A 21,371-nucleotide genomic window follows, 5' to 3' on the forward strand; every position below is an offset into this window, starting at 1 on the left:
ATCAGCTCTGCACTCAGGATTTCAGGTCAATAGGCTATATGATGCTTGTTAAGGTTGCATAACAACCTCAGACGCAACTGGCTACTGTGCTCTTGACAGTTGGCACAAAAAAGGCATAAGAATACCATCCAGTGCCCGACCTCGCGTTTTCCAGGTGGTTAAAGACGCAGCATGTGTACGGCCCCTAATTTCCAGGGTTGGTACCTGCAGTTATTCCACAGGCTAGTTAATAACATGTCAGGCAGGAAATCCAAAGTGTGGGATCATTTTGAGAAGGTGAAGGACGAACCCAAGGTGATATGTAAACTCATCTTCATTGGTCGACTACAAACATGACGTATCATCTGAAACATGGAAGTAGCTACATGCCCATTAGCCCACAGCGTCATTAACAGGTGGCTCGCTCAGTGTGTGACGTGCACTTGTAGATAAAATGTAGGCCTATATTAATGAAGGTTCATTAGTACGGTTTTGTATTTCTCTGTAATGTAGCACAGTGTTAACAATGTTACTGATACTATTCTTTCTCACACCTTCAACTCAAACCATTGTGTTGCCCCGCCCAAAATATATCATTTAATAATTAGATTAATATCATAAACTAGTTGACTAATGGCCCTAAATCACGACTATTGGTTGACTAGGAAAATTCTTAGTCGGGGGCAGCCCTAGTAAAATCGATGTTTCCCCTTTCATTTAAGTAAATTTAAGAAAAAAGAGATAATCGCAGTTTTAAATGCATCGTAAATATTCTTCACTGTAACTATGAATCCAGTAAAGCTGGTGAATATTTCATTTCACTGATACTGCTAAAAGGAATTCATGTGACTAATTACTGACATAATATAAGTACTGAATGCAAAGGCGGTGTGTGGGAGTCTTCTGTTCTACCAGATACTGAGCACAATACTCCTGCATAAGAAATCGTGATTGTGCAAGTCATAGTCACGTATTTAACATTTCTTCTGTCTCTAACTTTGTACATTTTTGAACGCAGGTGAAGTAGACTGATATATGGGACTGATTGTGATATGTTCTATAAACTGAGATATATGTTTGATATTTTGTAGTATAGCTGTTGTATTACTGTTTTCCCCTATGTACATTTTTATATTAATTTCACAGAATTTTTTATTGCCAATTATTTTACCACCCTAAGTGGTTTAGATGGTTAACCACACCTGCCATCATAGAGCTTGTCAGCGTTTTGGTGTACATTATGTATGAATAAAGGTGTGTTTGAGCTTTTTAAGTATTTTGACAAAGATTCAAGTGGGATCTAAACATTGTCTTGATTTAAATTGTTGCAAATGTATTCAGCCTAATAAACTGGTCATACATAAAAGTCAAAAATAAAAGTTATACATACTATTAACACTATTAAAACACAGCAATAATCTAAAATGTATACAATCATAACACAAATTTTGAATTTGATTAAGCCTTTTGATTCTGTCATATGAAAACATTTAGACTACTATTTAGTAGAAAAAATGAAGCAAAGTACTCACAAAGATCCGTTTTATTCCAGATGAATAAGCTGCAATGGATGAAATAAGTTCCTTCTTTCATATCACAGTGCAAATCTTTATATTTATACCCTCAGTAAGGTAGGTGACATCTCCTCCCATCTTTCTTAGTTTCCTCCCATCTCTTCTCCCTTCTCCCTTACACACACACACCTTACCATTGTGTACACTCAAAGAAATATAAGATAACTTCATAAAAGATGAATTTAGCTTCTCTCTGATGTCATTTAACTTTATCACAGAAAGGCTGTTTTAAATAAAGCACATGACTCAGCATGTGATTAAAAAGAAAACTCTAGTGGTCTTGAAGCAAACCTTTAAAGAAACTGGTCCACACACTCACTTTTACATTATAATTTTACACATAGTAGAATAAAGATCATTTTTGTGTCAGTGTCTGATAGTATCTTTTCTAGCCTTTGCCAATGTAACCTGTTTTATTTCATGTTTTCCACATTCAGTTTCTTGTTTTGTTTTTTTTTTCATGTTTCTGGCAGCAGCATTGGCAAAGTTTGGAGTAAACAAAAGAACAAGTGATTGGTTAGTAAAAGTCACTTCAGCTGAACCGATTTTAAAAAGTAAAAGATATGTACTATGTACTGTAAACTATGTACTCAAAACTCTTTGATTTTCTTGGAAGCACACAACAAAAATGTAAATGGCAGTTTGGCATCAAAACAGAAGTTTTATTCCGCTGCTGAGAGCTGTGAACACACCAGACCTGCTGGTCGAAGTTGTGATGACGAATCCCTGATTTTAAAAGTGTCGTGCAATCAACAATTAATGTAACTCACTTATTTTACAAGCATGACTGTTTTGAAACAGTTTGAAAATACAAGAAAGACCCTGTCGTGCTCTGAAAAGTCTCAAGTTAACTTCGGTGAATGGCAAGGTTCATTACTGGGCCCACTGCTGTTCCCTGTTCTTTCAAAATAACTCCATATTTAACCATTCAAGACTTTTGACTTTCTGTTTAAAACATGCTGTTTTCACTTACTCTGGCATTCAAAGCATTATTGTAAAATTAGTATAGACAAAATTTTTTATTCATTTTTTTAAATTGAATTTTTTTAATTTAAATTTGAAATGTTCATTACATCAATAAACATGAAGGGCAGTGCATATTTTAGATTTCCTGGAGATGAGATGCACTGCAGTAGTGCCAAAAACTGCAGTTCCTCTAATGGCCACTTAAGGCTGGCTCCAGAAGTGAGTCAGTCCCTAAAGACCTCCATGTTAAAATGGCCAACTTTAGAGCAGAAATAAACATGTTTACAGCCTGGTACAAAAAACAGTTTTGGTCTCCATAGCTAATTTTTAATTTTTATATGTCTCACCTATTTACATTTAATTATGTTTAATTAGGCTCGAAGTTAAGCATATTTGAGGCTGAGGCCACTTAAACGACAGGCACCAGTCAAGAGTCAGATTCTATCCCAGCTCCTCCATAATTCTGCCCTTTCTTTCAAAAATAGTCACTTCCGGCTCCAAAACAACAAGATGGCAATGGTCGAAATGCCAGACTTGAGGCTTCTAAACAGTCCACTAACCAATGGGTGGTGTCATGGTTGCTACATCCATCAATTTATCCAGTCTATGACTCATGCGTTTGTAAGGTGACTCAACAAAAGGGTTGGGTTTTTTTTTTTGCCAGAATTGTTGATTGTATATGACGAGTAATGTTAACTACATCAGTAATATAGAATATACAGCACTACTGGAGAAAACTTGGGGTTCCCCTCTGCTTTCACAAGATACCCATTAAAATAATATAATGTATGAAAAAAGTACTCTACTTCTTACCCTTTGGACTTAAGCCATTCTAAAAGACCATCTCATTCGTCAGATGTCTTTCTAATGACACCAAACAATTTTAATTCAATATTTATTGAACTCTGGCGAATAACTGTCATTTTAAACATAGTGTACAAAATAGATAGTGAGGTGCACCCACAGTTTTTATGTTTTAAGATATGCAGCAGAAACAGCCCTGTCCCCTTGAAATTACATTCATATACAAGTAATATGAAACACAAAAAAAAATGGGGTTTGCACTGTCACCTCACAGCAAGAGAGCTCCCAGTTCAAACCCCAGGGTGGGGGAGCCCTTCTGTACGGAGTTTGCATGTTCTCCCCGTGTCAGCGTGGGTTTTCTCCAGGTACTCCGGCTTCCTCCCACAGTCCAAAGACATGCAGGTTAATTGGTGACTCTAAATTGGCCGTAGGTGTGAATGTGAGTGTGAATGGTTGTCTGTCTCTATGTGTCAGCCCTGTGATAGTCTGGCGACCTGTCCAGGGTGTACCCTGCCTCTCGCCCAGTGTCAGCTGGGATAGGATCCAGCACCCCTGCCACCACCAACAGGATAAGTGGTTTCAGAAAATGAATGAATGAATGAAATGAATGAAGTTGAAAAAATGTTGATACTGAACAAATCAGCAAAATAGGTGATCTGGCAATACAGTATCCACTCATAGTGACTACAGCGTTGGGTTTTTATTCCCTTTGTTTTTAATCAACATTTAACTGAAATCACAATCTTTCCCTAACCTTAACCAAGGTGCATTTGTTGGCTACACCTACAATGAGAGTCTGGGAGCAAACCTGAGGTCTGGTGTCAAAGTCCTGCACTTTGTACACCTGCCATCCACCCCAAGCACTTTGCTGCAAAGCCTATGCAGGATATGAATGTAGTGTTTTGTTACCTAAAAGAAACATCTCTGAACATAATCCATTACACATTAACAGCTTAATCAAAAAAGCAGTTTTGTAGCATACAAACGTAAATTCTAGGCGACAGGGTTTGCAGAAAATTGTACATTATGGCCAAATATACTACAGAATTCCAAATGATAAATAGTCTACTAACAGAATCAACAGCAGTGGCAGACAGTGGAAAGTTTCTGTTGTTGATGACACATACACTGCAGAAAAAAAGTATCAGTTTTATGCCTTACAATTCAAACTAATTGTCTATCCACCTTATTCCTGAGGGCACCGCTGTAGAAATGATTATAGGCGCAACTTCCTGTGAGATAGCGGAAGTAGCAGTAAGCTAGTTAGTCCCAGAGACTGTCTGTGGTTAGTTCCAGTGGCTACTCTTGGTGGCTAACCACCAACGCTGGTTCTTTTCTAAAGGAATTTGCCTTCAGTTTAGCAAATACTGATTTATTTCTTAACACATATTTATCTAATGTTAACTTAGTATTTTCAAAGATGTCTTTGCGGAGCTCTGGTACCTGTTGCACTGTAACGACTAACGATTAACGATTAGCTGGGAAACATCACATTTATTCACTTTACATGGGGCTACAGTTAACACTGAATTATGTTAAATGTTTGCCGAATGTGTTAGTATCTCTTAGTAAGTCTTCAGAAATCAGATGTTTACCTTAAGCTAGCTCGGGCCATGTTAAAGTTAACAATATTTTAACGGAGCAAGGCAAGCTAATTGCTAGCGTGCTTGGTTGAAAAGGAAAAGATGGCAGAGGTATGATCACATAATCCTGTTTGAGCTATAACAGGTGGTGTGTTGCACATTTTATTTGCTCTTGGAAAAAAGAATAGAGTACTGTAAACAAACTGTTACCATTGGAAATCGCCGGTTTCGGTTCAACGCCGGAAGTTGCATACATAATTCATGCAAGATATCACGGGGGCTAGGAATAAGGTGGATAAACAAAGGAAGTATCGTGTTGTGAAGGTAAAATCTGTAAAACACTTAAAATATAATATATTGGAATCTTGCTGATTACTCCTTAAATCATAGCATGCAGTCTCTTTAATTAAATTTGCATTGAAAAAAGGCATTTTCTCTTTGGTCTAAGGAAAATAGGCTTTAAGTCTGCATACTGACTGACTCATTAAAGGTAGGAAACTTCTTGCAGTGTATATAGTCATAGTGCCAGTACCCAGCTATTATTAAACCTGCACTCTACATGCTCACAATGCCATTGTGCCCTGGTCAAAGTCACTTGTTACACCCACACTGGTAGAGGAATCGCTAAGGTAGGTGTCTATGCAGAGTCTTGTTCCAAAATGGGATTTTAACCACTTGTAAAAAGTGAAGTCTCCACTTGCAGTAGTCAGACTGTGTGCTGCTGGTTTATCTTGTCTTCAAGCTGGAAAACTGTAGATATACTGAAAGGCTTTTAAAATGTTTCAAAATTAGATATAACTCTTCATATATTGACACATATGGCGTATGAGGCCATTCAGATAATTAGGATTGTGCAACAGATTGTGTATTGAGACATTCTCTTGCAGCATTGCTAAAGAGAGTGACTGACACGCCCATGACCTTATGTGAACTTGGGAGCGTCAGTCATAGTGACAGTGTTTGCAGATCATTTTGTAGGAGAGGTTATGATTAAAAAACATAAAAACCATTTGTGTGACAAATTCATTTCAAAATTAGTAAGTGCAGTGACTGTGTGACATTTCAGGGAATGCAGTGTTCACACTGTTCCTCCCTGCTGTCCCTGGCTCTCCCTTTTTGCACTCTGAGGAGGGAGGGATAGAGAAAGAAAAACAGATATGGATGATGTTGGGCCAAAAGGAAAACCAAGAACTCGCCACCAAAACCAAAAACATGATGCAGATAAACAATCAACTCACATGCCGGACTCTAAAGCCTGTCACCCTCTTCACCACCCCCCTTCATCTCTCCTCAAGGACACAGATCTCACCTCTTACATCCTTCCCTCATACTCAGACACCCTCTTCGCTTGCCTACGTAACCTTCAGGAGGAAGAACTACTCCTTGACTGCGCATTTCTCCTTCAAGACAACTCCGTCCAAGCTCATAGACTTGTGCTGGCAGCTGCCAGTCAAGCCCCAGATGTATTTTTTGGCTCAAAACAAAAATTTAGGCTTGGAGTGGCGACAATAAGAGAATGTCGATTGACCCCAGTTGGGTTGAGGGCTGTTCTGGACTTTGCATACGGTGGAGATGTCACCATGGACTTGAGTAAGGAGGGGGTAATGGATGAGGTGCTGGATGCTTGCAGGTGTCTAGAGATGGAGAGGCTGAGGCAAAGGAGCCTGTCAAAGGTCGCGACCTCTGCAGCCACAGAGAGAGAGAAGAGCTTGGCGATCATCAGGGACATGTGGGAGAGAGGAGTAGGGTGTGACGTCACAATACAAGCAGAGAGTGGAGAGAGATATTCAGGTAAGAGGCTGCCAAAGAAGTCTTCTTGACTGTCCTCAACAGGAAAATAACAGCACTGGCTGTTTGTTCAAACGGCTAAAATGGCTGATGTTTACATGTTCCTGACAAAACACCATAGCTGTATGAGTAATGATTGTTATCTGGCAGAAACAAAACCCCAAGTAGTGTGATGTTACACAAAAAAGTGTGGTGGTACAGGTACCAGTAAGACTAGACGTGCTGTGTGAATAGCCTGTGTAGACCTTCAAGAACTTGGGGAGATGACAAAATGTATGTCATTATGTCCACCATGAAATAGCATTAAGAGAGGAGTTTGGGGTGAATGGTTGAGAGTTTAACTCTGATGCACAGCTTTGGCATGGAAGAATGCTTATTGCATCCTCTTTGCTACCAGCAGTCAACACTGTCTCTGTAACTAATGCGATGATCTTTGCCTAATTTTAACCAAGTAGCAACTAACTCCAGGAAACTAGTGATGGCCAAATGAAGCCTCATGAACCACTTTCTTTATTTTCTGACCCCACCAGATGGCGCTCTTGGTTTAAAGATAATGGCCGAAAGACTTGCAATGAAGTGTGCTTTCAAACCTTTGTTGAACAGACAGTGCCATCTGGTGGCTTCAGAAAATAAAGACAGTGGTTCATGAAGCCTATTTTTTTGGCTTTTTTGCCGTTATTTGACAGTACAGACTTAGTTTGAAAGGGGGAGAGAGTGGGGATGACATGCAATGAAGGGCTGTGGGTTGCAATCGAACCTTGCCTTTGCAGCAAGGACACAGCCTTTGTACAGTGGCGTGCACAGACTTTTTGAAGGGCAGGGGCGAAAAGAAAAAAAAGGGCACATACAGCGTGTTCTCGCCACTAAAGAGGGCATTAAGTTCCGCGTGTTTTCGAGGGCACTTTAGACATGTTTATATGTTATACAAATGGCACATTATATAGCCTTAAAACAGACTAACTAGACAGACCACTCAAGTTAGTTTGTAGTTAGGATCAGCATCCACGAGAAACGTGTAGATTCAACATTGGACTGTGAAGAACACACAGAGACATGGATGTATGAAAGAAAGAAATCCCTGGGGGGGTCTGGGGGTCCTCCCCCTGAAAAATTTCAATTAAGTAGATGCCATTTCCTGTATTCTAGTGCATTTTAACACCATATTAGCACCAGATAATCCAAACTGGTTCTGTGAGGTATAGTTCTGGCTCAGTATAGATCAAAAAAGGGCCCAACATAAAAGTCATTGCAACAGTAATGTTTTTACCACCCAAGAGGGCAGTTTATCATGTTTTAACCAGCCAAGAGAGCAGTTTAGTGTGTTTTTTGGCTCCAAAGAGGGCACTTTAGCGCACGTTTTGGCTCCCAAGGTTAGGTTAGGTCTCAAAACAGGGTATTCTCTGCTCTGAGAGGCTGGGGACCTGTCTGCTGAAGGAGCTGAAATAAAGATGGAGACCATGCGAGGCAACAGACTAACCACGATGGCGATGGTCGCAATGCCAAACCTTGGCAGTCTACAAACCAGTGGGTGACATCACAGTGGCTATGTCCATTATTTTTACAGTCTCTGCCTCAACCCCATAGAGAATCTATGAAGTACTGTCAAGAGGAAAATGAGAGACACCAGACACAACAACACAGATGAGCTGAAGGCCGCTATCAAAGCAACCTGAGCTTCCATAACACCTCATGCAGTAATTCCTGCAATAGGCGTCCCAATCAAGTATTGGGTGCATAGATGAACATACTTTTCAGAAGGTCGACATTGTTTTACTCCTGGTACATCAAAGCCCGCTCAAATTCCCATGTGCTGCCACATCATTTGCAGATTTTCCCAGAAACCCTTTGCCTTAACAGCTCATCAACTTGTCACAATCAAGTGCTGGGTTTTGCAGGTTGGGGGAGGAAGTAGTGTCAGTGACAGCAACAAGAGCCTGAAAGTTTAGCCTGTCATAACAGTGAGTGACTTCTTTACCATAGCTGATGTTATATCTCTGTGACACACGCTGACTCAACATGTCCTGTTGTAAGATCAAATAAAACGTCCACTTATTGAACAACTGCTCATGCTAGTGTTGTAAATGTTTAAGAGGAATGTCACTGGGTGGCGTCACCGTTTGCGGCTTGGTCCAGCCCTGCAGAAAGAGACAGTCATCCACTGACATTTCATAGTAGTTTTGGTGATAAGGCCTTCTAGCTGTTTCTCCATAATTTTTAATTTCTTATCATCTTTGTCTCTTGTCATTCCCTTTGTCTTCATCCTCCCTTTATCTCCCAGCACACCGTGTGGTGTTAGCAGCAGGTGGGGACTATTTCCGGGCGCTGTTCTGCGGAGGGTTACGTGAGTCCAGTGAGGACGCTGTGTGCCTGCGAGGCGTAGCACCCCAGGTCATCGAATCCATACTTGGCTTCATCTACTCGGGTCAGCTCAGACTGGGCTGGAGCCAGATTTGGGAGCTCACAGATGCACTGCTTCAGTTCCAGCTGCAGGGGGCGCTCTCGCTGTGCATTGACTTCCTGCGGGACAGAATGGATGAAAGCACCTGTCTGGATGTGCTGGTCCTGGCTGAGACCTATGGACTGGTCCAGCTGGGGCAGGCTGCAGGGGAGTACATCTTAGCCCACTTCCAGTGCATCTCTGCTGAGGAGAAGTTCAAGGATGTCCCCTTTTCCTTCCTGGACAGGTTGCTTGAGAAGGACTCATTGTGTGTAGAGAGTGAGGTAATAATTTTATCGCTGTCTGTGACTCATCCTCTTGAGTCTTAATACCTGTAGTTTGGCAGATTAACCTCAATTTGAATGTGAATCATACAAAATGTGCTTAGAAGCTAGGTTGGAAGCACGAACATTTGTGTTTCTGTGTGGACTTAATTGACTTAAATATTGTTTATGTACTTAATAATAGTTTACTATTGTATTTAAAAAAAGTTTAAGTTATGGAAAGCAGGTATTTGCTCTAAACAATAGTTCATAATAGATCTCCAATATGTAACTAATGTTCACAGTAGTGAGTTGGTACAGCTTTATATTGTTGGTCATGGCACATCATTCCTGCTAGTGACTCTGCAAAGTATTTGAGAATCTGCCACTTTGGCTCCATCTGCTGGTTTATACAAGAATGATCTGTGGCAGGCAACAAATGCTGGCTCCAGCTTCTGAAGTGTACAGAAGCCAAGAGAGGCCATGTTTCCAAATATTTTTGTAGCACCATTATTGAGATTACTTTATCTTGAGATAACAAAGCTTGTTTTATAGTAGCCTTAAGGGTGTCATCCTGCGTCTGGTGTTGATGTTCAAAGATGTCACTACCAATGCTGAGATGTCACCAAAAGCATGTGGTTAGGTTAAGAAAGAAACATCACGGTTTGGCTCTACATTCATTCAAGAAGCTAACATCGGCTTCCTGGATGAAAGTACGGGTTTGTTGGCCCCATCCACCCTAGTGATGGCCAAATGAAGCCTCATGAACCACTTTCTTTATTTTCTGACCCCACCAGATGGCACTCTTGGTTTAAAGATAAAGGCTGAAGGACTTGCAATGAAGTGTGCTTTCAAACCTTTGTTGAACAGACAGCGCCATCTGGTGGCTTCAGAAAATAAAGACAGTGGTTCATGAGGCCTCATTTGGCCATCCCTGTCCACCACCCCTCCTGCCCACCCTACAGGGACTTTCCAGCTTCTTAAATTATGTTGTTAGTGGCAGCATTTCAACCTGACGCCATCCAGCAACGTAACAGCTGCGACAGGTGCCATCTGGCAGCGTTATGAATTGATGCTGTTTGTCCGTGTATTATACTGCCATGACAGATGCCATCTGGCCGACCAGTGGCACATCATAACACCGTGAAAGGTTACATCTGGGCATGTTACAAACTGACACTGCCCAGGGGTGTATCATACCACTGCAAAAAGTGGCATCGGGTGGCATTAGGTGTCTGACGCCAAAATCACTGACAAAGCAGCAGTATTTGATGACTTCAGAATGAGAATAGGCTTGGCAGACACACCTAACTGACATCAAAGAACTAGTGGCAATGAAGGACAACTGTTGTGTCGGCTCACGTTGCCTTTGTCTCGACAAGAAATTTGTATCTGAGCACACAGCAAACACTACAGGCAACGGCAAACTGATTAAATTCCAAAAGGCTGAATTGGCCAAAAAAAAAGCTGACTAGAGCTGATGAGAGCCAACAGTGCAGGACACACTGCAAAAACCAGGGCAGTAGACCCTCATCAATGGCCCGACATTGACCGACAGCTGAACATTTACTAGGTGTGTAAGGGCACTTCATTAATGTCGATTCTCAAGAAAACAAAAGGTGAATTTCTTGAGATAATGAGAACTTTTATGTTTTTCAGACTTTGAAAATGAGTGTTTTTTGATCACACCTGAATCCAGCCTTTAAGATCACTGTCATGACTGACGAGGAAATTTAAGAGACTAAGTCAAAGCATGAATGTGTAGCATGAGAGGATCTCTTTTAATTTCATAACATAAATGCTATAATTTGGGGACTTTTAACTGTTTTTGAGACAAAATGCTGGACTTCTTACTATATTAACAGTTTTTAAAATAATGAGTTGATTTTTTCCAAATTTACACATCATTAAAAACAGTTATATCCGGCTCCTGGAAATCCCTATAAGTTTGTGAATCTGAGAAGCAGGATTTTGTGGTTTCCTCAGTAATGTTGCGACCAATACCTAAGGAAACCATGATGTCTTCTATAATGTATTGTGACATGCTAATTCTTAAACCTTGAATTTCAAAAGGGAGAACAGGGAAACTCTGATAACACCAATTTCACTTCTTCCCACTCAGATGGTGGTGTTCAGGGCAGTAGTGAGCTGGGTGGAGGACAACCTTAAAGAGAGACTAGCAGTATTGCCAGGCCTGCTCCACCATGTTCGCCTCCCCCTCCTCAGCTACTCTGAGCTCCAGGAGGCCCTGAGCTGCAGCCTCCTCTGCAGGAACCCTGGGGCCAGAGGAACGCTGCAGGCCCTCCGAAGCCTCCTGGAAGGGGATTACAGAGGGCCTGAGTGCCGACCTCGCACCCCAAACCAAGTACTTATCATACCTTGCACTTTTAACACTTGACTGTTTTTCTCTAGATGTGGAGATTGTTAAAAAAAATTAAATGATCTATTATTATTATCTGAAAAAGAAAAGTCGGAGCACTCTTTTAAATGTTCTGTACAATCCTCTGAAGAAATACATTTAATACTTGCGCTTTAGAGATACCTCACACCTTGTTTTAGGTCCTGGTCCTGGTTGGTGGGGACACTGTCGATGATGAATTCATGAAGAGGGTTCCCAGCCAGACCCTGTGGTTCGCCGAGCGGTTCCATCGTGGACATGGTCTGATCAGAAGCATAGAGTGGAGGCCATTCACCAAGCTCCCTGAACCGCCCCGATTCAGGCACTGCGTCTGTCTCCTCAACAACAAACTGTACATCCTGGGAGGACGCAAGTACTACGGAGCGCTGGATATCCTCAAGTCTGCCTTGAGGTAGGGTGTGTGTGGGTAGCAAGTAGAGCTGCTGGCAGTTCAGAATTTTGTGCCAAACTCTCAATATCTTCAAATTTGATTAAAAAAATGTAAATATTTCAGTTTTTTTGTGCAAAAAAAGTTTTTGTCAGGGTTGAAAAGTCTCTAAAATGGCAATGACACATGGGGGACCCTCAAGTTCTTGACAGGGGCTTCCTATAGACTGGAAAAATAATGGACGCAATACCATGATGTCAACCATTGGTTTGTGGACTGACGTTTTGAAGCCTCGAGTTTGGCATTTCAGCCGTCCCCATCTTGGTTTTTTGAAGCCACAAGTGACCATATTTGGTTGAGAGGGTGCAGCTGTGGAGGAGCGAGGGCTGGATCTGACTGAGAAGCTGAGGACACGATTGGCAGACAGTCTGTCACTCAAAGCGGTCCGCCATTAATTATGCATAACTTTAAGCCTTAATCAAATGTACAGGGGTGAGTTATATAAAAATTCACCCTTGCACTGTTGTCATGAATGTTTAAATTAGCTATAGAGACCAAAAGCGTTTTTTGTACCAGGCTGGTTTATTTCTGCTGTAAAGTTGGGCATTTTAACATGGGGGTCTACACTGTAAACCCCAATCCATACATGACACAAAATTCTAATATGAAATCGACACAAATGCCCCAGATTGTCAAAATGACATAAAAACTTTATATTCACTTGACACAAAAACTCATCCCTTGTGAGCTTGACATAATTTTTTTGAGTTAATGTGACTAACATTTATCAAACTTATCTCGCCTAAATAAACAACACTGGTTGTGCACTCAACATATTGTGGCATGTTGGGACTAAATGAGTCAAGTTTCCCAGCATGCCATGAGACAATGTGTGTAAGGCCATAAGCTGAGGAAAACTGTGTTTAAGCGTGTTCTATATTACTCATGTTACCCATTACGCAGTGATTAATGTTTAGGTATTTCACAATGGTTCCAATGGGTTACGGTTAATGTTGTGGTATAAAGACATTTTGCACCATGATTTAAGTCGTTTACAGTCAGTGATGTCTGGATGTGTGGAAATTAGAGTTGAGTTAAGGTGAAGTATAAAGAACTTACTTTTTCAGAATTCATCTCTTTGCCTTAAAGGATAACTTTGGTATTTTTCAACCTGGGCCCTATTTCCCCATGTGTATGTGTGCGTATGATTCATAGGTACGACTCATTTTAAAATTGGTTCAGTATTGAGGGAGGCAGATGCAGCCGGCAGCCGCGAAACAAGCTAAAACAGTAATGGGGGCAAATACGTCCCGTATAAGTTTGCGCATTAAAAGTGCTTTTTTTCGCCACTGACCAGTTCAGATCGCCAGTGCTATCTCTGTAAACAGCATACTAAGCGTTTCCCTTACCTCTGGGCTACGTGACGTCATTTCGCGAGAACTTTGCTTGTTGCCGGAAGAAAACAGAGGAGCCATGCTGAGTGCCGCTCAGAGTGGCGCTGGTTGTCCCAGAGTACAGTTGAGAGTTTTACTGCATCGATTGAAAACAATGGTTCGTGTTTGTGCTTATCCGAATTGCAAGAACAGGATGTCGCGCAACACCCCGTACAGCTTTCATAGGCTGCCTTTGTCAGACGGCGAGATGCTGAAGTTGTGGCTAGTTGTGCTACTAATGGATGCTAACACTCCTGTCCAGACACTGCGCCTTGCAGACCATCGGGTCTGCAGTGCTCACTTCTCCCAAGATGACTACTGCCAGCCGAAGACGAGAAGACATCCAATCCCGAAACACCTCTTCCTCAAGAAAACGGCTGCCCCACGAGTAGAGAGAGCTACAGACACAGTGGAGGTAATGTTATATAAACAATGTTCGAAACGCTTAGTATGCTATTTACAGAGATAGCACTGGCGATCTGAACCGGTCAGTGGCGAAAAAAACACTTTTAATGCGCAAACTTATACGGGACGTATTTGCCCCCATTACTGTTTTAGCTTGTTTCGCGGCTGCCGGCTGCATCCGCCTCCCTCAATACTGAACCAATTTTAGAACGAGTTGTACCTATGAATCATACGCACACATACACATGGGGAAATAGGGCCCAGGTTGAAAAATACCTAAGTTATCCTTTAATCTCGCTCACGACAATGCATTTTCATAGGTCAACAAAACGTTATGTTAAACTGGCATAAAATTTCTTTAAGACAGAGGTCATGTGACCAATCACTTTGTGGCTAGTGTACTACTGTTTTATGTGACTGTATTGTACTAAACAAAAAATTTTGAGTGCAAACTATTTTCAAAAAAATTCGAATTTGATTCAGCGAATTGGGGTTTACGGCATATGGGGACTGACTGGCTTCCAGAGCCAGCCCTCAAGTGCCCATTAGAGGAACTACAGTTTTGGGCACCTCTGTGTTGGCTTCATTTTTCAGCCCAGGATGTTGCTGCTTGGGGCTTCCACCAACAATTTTTTTCGATATTGATTAATCATCTGTTATGTTTTCTTACTTTTATTGTTAATCAATGAATTGTTTGGTCTCTACGGAAGCTTATTGCTGCCACACAAGAAAAAAAGAATGGGTCAGTATTACGTTATAACGTGAAAAGTTTATTGTTCTAACAAGAAGTTTGAAACTTTTCACTTATAACTTTTTACGTGAAAATATGTTGTTATAACGTGGAAATATATTGTTATAATATGAAAAACTTCTTGTTAGAACAACTTTTCACGTTATAACGTAACACTGATCCATTCTTTTTTTCCTGGTGTGGCAGCAATACGCTTCCGTAGGTCTCTAATACGTAAGAAAATAGTGAAAAATTCTGTCACAGTTTATTAGAGCCCAAAATAAAATCTTCAAATAGCCTGCATTTGTTAGACCAACAGTCAAAAGCTCAAAGATATTCAGTTCAATATGATGAGAGACTAAGAAAACCAGCATATATTGAAAACGGACTGCACTTGTCTAGCGCTTTTCTAGTCCTCTGACCACTCAAAGCGTTTTTACACAACATGACACATTCACCCATTCACACATGGGTGGCTGAGGTTACCATACACAGTGACACCTGCTACTCAGTAACCACAGTCGCCCAACATTTGAGAAACTGGATCCAGTGAATTTTTGGCACCCTGTGACTAACATGTCAGCTTTACTCTTCACAGACACAAACACTAAGAGCATAATTTAAGCGTTTAGCAGACTGTTTGGACAGGACACACCGCAACATCTTCTCAGTTACAGGGAAAGCTTTAAAGATGCTGGTACACTGTGAAAAGATATTAGGATACAGCAGGATATTTGGTCCACCTTCTTCCCAACATGGCTGCAGCTTCAGAGCCTGGCCCTGTAAGTCGCAGATTTCCTGTTTTTGTGTGTGTGTTTTGTTTCCCTCGCCTGGGGACGTGGGAGGTTGTGGGTTTGACTCACCCATAGCTGCAGGATTGTGATGCAACATCCTCCTAAAGAGCTGCTGATACTCAGCTCGGCGGAAACTTTTCTTTTGATGTGGGCAGTCCAGGGTTTTTGTTTACATGGGTAAAAGGTCAAAATTTTGTACACATTCTCTTCATCTTGCTGTGGAACAATTCTGTGTCTCCTCTGTGGACCCTGGCATGGCCCAGGTGTTTTCCATCAGCTGCTAATTATGAGTCAGAACCATCCTCTGGTGTGTGGTGTCAGTGATGATCCCCCAGTCTTTTGCTACAAACACACTCTAACCTAACTCACTAAAAGACTTTTCATAACTTAAAGTTTTAGTGTCTGACATTTCCAAAAACGCATGCAACACCCAGCTTGATGTTTCAAAAGGTTACAATTTAAAACTTGAACTTTGGCGAGCGCTATAAAGAAGTAGGAAATTAATCAACATCAGTCACTGTCACCCTCCGATTACGCACTATACACACTTACAATAAAACAGTTGTTACGTTTTTGTTGCAATAAAGTTTTATCTTCTATCCGAGTCCTGCTCTGCCTCTCTGCAGGTTTGACCTGTCTCAGTGTAAATGGGAACGACTACCTGACATGCTGTGTCAAAGGGACTACTTTTCTGCTGTGTGTCTGGACGGTAAGGTCTTCACTCTGGGGGGTAACCGTGACGACAGCCAATACCTGGACTCTGTGGAGTACTACACGCCTGAGGAGAATACCTGGAGGTACAGTTTAACACTGAAGGAGCTGTACTAACAAAACCTGAAGAGGCGAGCATGTCTGAGCTGTAGTTTAGCACTTAAAGGGACAATCCACCACAAAGTCATAAATACATATTCTTCCTCTTACCTGTAGTGCTGTTTAACAGTCTAGATTGTTTTGGTGTGAGTTGCTGAGTATTGGAGATATCGGCCATAGAGGCGTCTGCCTTCTCTCCGATATAATGGAACTAGATGGCACTCGGCTTGTGGCAAGGAAAGGCAGCTTTAGTTGTAGCTATAGCATATTTCATACACAAGGGCAAAGTGCTTTACAGAGCAATAAAATATAACACAAGTTGAATTCAAACTTCAACAGCAGCCTGAAGCGAGACTGTACCACAGTGGTGGACACAACGTTCTGGAGAGGAGATCCAGTGTTTTATACTGCAGGGTTGATTACTGGATGGTTCTCAGGTGAGCAGCAGGGAGCAGGTGAGTTGAATGGATGTAATCAGGAACTTGGGAGAGTGAGGGAGTTGACGCCCACAGCACAGACACGCAGAGAGACCGACAAGGGGAGGGGAAACAGAGGACAAGGAAAAACACAGGGAAACTAGTGACACAACCAGCATTGTGAGAGGCCAAGTGGAAGCTTTTAGCATAACAAAAAAAGCGTATTTCAAAAGTTAACTTGACGATCAGACACACAATACTTTATTTGAACTTGGAGACCAGAACTGACATTCCTGAACACAACTTTTATTTTACCCTAATTGACATACAGTAAACACGTTAAATTATATGTGAAAACACATTATCCTCAAAAGATCTCAGAAGAAGAACATGTTTAAAACAATGCGGAAAAAAGTTCTTCTTCATTTTTAAAGGTAGGGTCTGGAGGATTTTCCAGTTGCTGTTTGTAAACACACATTCAAATTTGGCCCCTCCTATCAGGCTCAACTCTCCCAGGTGTACGGAGCCCAGAGGTACAGAAGAAGTCTTCACAGAAGAGATTCAGGCAAGGCTCGCGCTGGTGCACGCTCGGGCACGGCACCTGCGCTCTCTCATTGGCTGGGGAAATCTCCGCCCAGAAGCGGTCCGAGCTCACAAAAACATCAAAATACAGTTAAAGGGCAGGAGCTCTGCAAACAGAGTCACCACCACACATGAGTAGAAGCCCATAGGTGATGATTAAGCAGGATTTCATTTGTATATGTCTATATTTTGTTTTGTTTGAAAATCCTCCAGATCCTACCTTTAAAGCTACTTAAGGGGCCGCACACATGCTGCGTTTTTTTTTGCGCCTTCAAATTTATTGTTTTTAATGTAGACGCGTGGCAGACATGCTCAAACCCCAAAGCAACTCGTTTACAGCATGCACGCGTTCCTGAGCGCCTACTTTTCAGGGTGTGACTAGTGATGGCCAAATGAAGCTTCATGAACCACTTTCTTTGTTTTCTGACCCCACCAGATGGTGCTCTTGGTTTAAAGATAAAGGCTGAAGGACTTGCAATGAAGTGTGGTTTCAAACCTTTGTTGAACAGACAGCGCCATCTGGTGGCTTCAGAAAATATTTGTTGAACAGACAGCGCCATCTGGTGGCTTCAGAAAATAAAGACAGTGGTTCATGAGGCCTCATGAACTAGGTGTGATGGCTGCATCATGAGATAAACTGCACTCTTGAAGACTCTTACAGAAAAGGCACAATAGTAGCACCCAGTGCCTGACCTTGCATTTTCCAGGCGATTAAAGGGTATGTGTACAGCCCCTTGGAAGAACTTTGGGGGAAAGAGATGTTTATAACCTTTGATCTCTGCAGGCCGGCTCACCCTCTGGACACAGCTGTGTGCGGCCACGCTGCAGCTGTGCTGGACGGCCAGATCTATGTCTCTGGAGGCTGCGACCCCTATCAGCACTGCCTTCCCTCCATGTGGCACTACCATCCTTCCCGTGGCTGTTCCCCAAGAGCGCCCATGACTGTCGGAGCGGGACGTGCAGGTCATATCATGTTAGCCTTGGGGAGGGGGTTGGTGGTAGCTGGCGGGCTGCAGCCACTCTGGATGGGCTTTGGAGACCAACTCCTCTGTGAGCTCTACAACCCCATGTATGACTCCTGGTCCTCCATCCCTGCCCTGCCTCGACCTCATCTGTCACCAGGGGCAACTGTACTTGATGGACGGTTATACATGGTGGGGGGGTCTTCAGCAAACACAGCAAGAGATACCAAGTGGGTGCATCGCTATGACCCCATGGAGATGTGCTGGGAAAACCTGGGGGCCATGCCACACCCATACACCGATCTGGCAGCTTGCTCCCTGCCACTTCCTCAAGTCTTTTGAAGTTTTTCTTTTGAGCGCTGGTTTATTTTTTTGTCTGGCTTAAGAAATCCCAAGGAGCTATCATTACCTCTGCTAATGAGGTAATGTCCTAGGTTTGGTTTGTTTGTTTGTTTGTTTGTCAGCAAGATAACTGAAAACCCCCTGGCCTGATTTTCATGAAACTTGGTGGAAGGGTGAAGCATGGGCCAAGGAAGAGAACATTACATTTTGGAGTGGATCCAGATCTTTTATTTCCAACTGTTTCAAGTCTTTATTTGTCATATATTACAGCACAGTCTTCTGTCAGTGGTTACGGTTACATTCACACCAATATTCCCCTATTATCCTGAATATGACAATGTTAAGAAGTTGATGCAGGTCTTGTAAACAACTAGGCCTAGACAACCATTCACACTCACATTCACACCTACGGACAATTTAGAGTCAACAATTAACCTGCATGTCTTTGGACTGTGGGAGGAAGCTGGAGTACCCAGTGAAAACCCATGCTGACATGGGAAGAACACGCAACCTCCACCCAGGGTTCCCCATTGCTGTGAGGCGATATTTCACACTCCCCCGTGCCGCCCACTAATGTAACAATCCTGTTTTACACCACATCATGACTAATAACTTTGAAATTTCTTCCAAATAAAATTTCTTAGCAAACTCTGTAATTTAAATATCAAATCAAGAACTTTTTCAGACTTTTCATTTTGCTTCTTTTTTTGTTTTTTTAAAAAACTGCTGCTGAGATTTCTGCTCCTTCTCTTATACTTGTGTGAAGAAATTTATTTTTTTGTCAAACTCTTCAGAGGAAAATCTATTTGGAAAATTAGGACAGTTTTGCCCTTAAAATACTTCAATAAGTTGAAAAATATAAGACTCACTGACCTGCAAATACAACATGCTAACGTTATTAGCACAAGCCTATGGCATTATACATTGTATAAATAGGCCTAGCAACCAGTGGAGATTTCCTCTACTCATATGAAGCCAGGATAACTCGAACACAAGACTTAAAATGCTATTTTTGTGGAGGCTTTATTGTCTTCACAGTTTATCGTTTCTTATTTGTGAAATTAAAATAAATATAAAGCTTTGTTTCCACTGAGGGAAATGGTTTCAACTTACAGAAACCGACAGGTCTGCGCTGCTGCAACGTGTAGTTAAATTTCTGGGGAGGTGTACGTCTGGCCACGCGGTCGATTTGATGCCTAGGAATAAATCTCGCTTAATCGCTTAAAAGTTCATTTTTTTTATGTCAGTCATGCATCCTACCACAAAGCAGCTTTTAGGCATTTTGGTGTTGTTTGCTAACAGACGTAAATGAAAAGGAAGCAGCTTTACACCATACAAAGTCAATGAGAGCAATGAGTCGTTTCCCCCTCCAGTGGTGGTGGGACTTAAACACTCTTTTTATACTAGGTGCTAAAAGTCAGGATATATAAGCCTCTGTTGCTTCAATGTTGACAATGATTTTCCATGTACGGCTACAGCAAGACTACCCCTTTGAAAAAGAATTGGGCAGAGCTGAATTTGTATACTCTTCATTGTGATAATTATGCATCCTGTTGAGTTTAATCTTACTGTACCAGTCGAATGTTAAATTAGGTCAAAGCTATCTAAATGTTACCCGGTAATCCAGGGGCTATGCTTCACGTACCTAATCAGCAACTGACGTCAAATAAAACTTGTGTAAATTCTAAGTGCGTGAATTCTTTTTACCATTTAAAACTTCAGTCGACCACTTCAGTCCAAAGTGACGCTAAATGAGGTCACAACCACAACAAGTCTGGTGCTTTTAGCAACAGTTTTGTCCTATTTTTCTGTTCAAAAACAGCTTCCTGTCGACAGTGAAGTCAACTACAGTCAGAACTGAGTGTGTGTTGGATGGGTGGGTGTGAGGGTAATAAAATGAACGCCTGTAGTTATTCTTTACCTTCTTGTATTTCCCTTTCTATAGAAATCTAATATCTTGGCCTACAGTTTTACTTTACAATCTCAAAGTCTTGTGTTTTTGGGACTGAGGCTAATAACTCCAAATCTGCAAATGTCGCAAAAGAAGAAAAACAAAAAATATATGTTACTTGAGCTGTTGCATGACCAAAATTGTTCAATTTCCTGTGTCATGTAAGGTCATTAGCTGAGTAATGAGAGAAAAAGAGGAAGATTAACCGATGACAAAATGACGCAAACTGATACTGTAGTTCAGAACGTATAAGTCCTCTGCGGCTTTTTCACTGATCTAATCATGCTGCGATGTAATGGAAACTAGTCAGTGATTGTCGATAAGAGTTTGCAGACAAGCTGCTTCTTTTTTTATGAGAAAACTTTATGTTTTGGTACTTCTCCAGATGCTCAGAACAAATAAGGAAAGTCAGTGCAGTATCATAACAAAACGATGAGATAAGAGTTTTCTTATTCAAACAACAGAGCTGCTTTTATGCTTCTGAGACCCGAACTTTTGTTTGGTATGTTTCTTTCATTTCTCCCAGATATCTGGGATCAGTAGGACATGATTAGTATAAAAAATGAAATGTTCTCAATGATAATTAAGTCCCAATGTCCTCAAATGAGTACTTCCCAATTAATAGTGTCTTAACTTGTCACTGTTGCTGAAATTGGTCAAATTTGTTGCCATATCAAACTACAAACATGATTAATCATAAATAAAGAAGTTCTAACCATAAAATGTGATCAGGTTTTGGACCTTGTCCTCTTTTGTGTCTGGATCA

At 41.5% G+C, this 21,371-nt stretch overlaps 1 protein-coding gene across 1 annotated transcript; it reads left to right on the plus strand.

Moving 5' to 3' along the window:
- The first annotated feature begins 6,144 nt into the window (after positions 1-6,144).
- LOC126404703 (kelch-like protein 33) lies at positions 6,145-18,654 on the plus strand. Its single transcript, XM_050068080.1, has 6 exons — positions 6,145-6,697; positions 8,973-9,415; positions 11,517-11,759; positions 11,954-12,204; positions 16,169-16,339; positions 18,135-18,654. Exons 1-6 carry the CDS (start codon positions 6,145-6,147, stop codon positions 18,652-18,654), a joined length of 2,181 nt encoding a protein of 726 aa, XP_049924037.1.
- The last annotated feature ends 2,717 nt before the right edge of the window (positions 18,655-21,371 follow it).

This window comes from Epinephelus moara, chromosome 17, assembly GCF_006386435.1.
Source record: "Epinephelus moara isolate mb chromosome 17, YSFRI_EMoa_1.0, whole genome shotgun sequence".
NCBI classification, from domain to species: Eukaryota; Metazoa; Chordata; class Actinopteri; order Perciformes; family Serranidae; genus Epinephelus; species Epinephelus moara.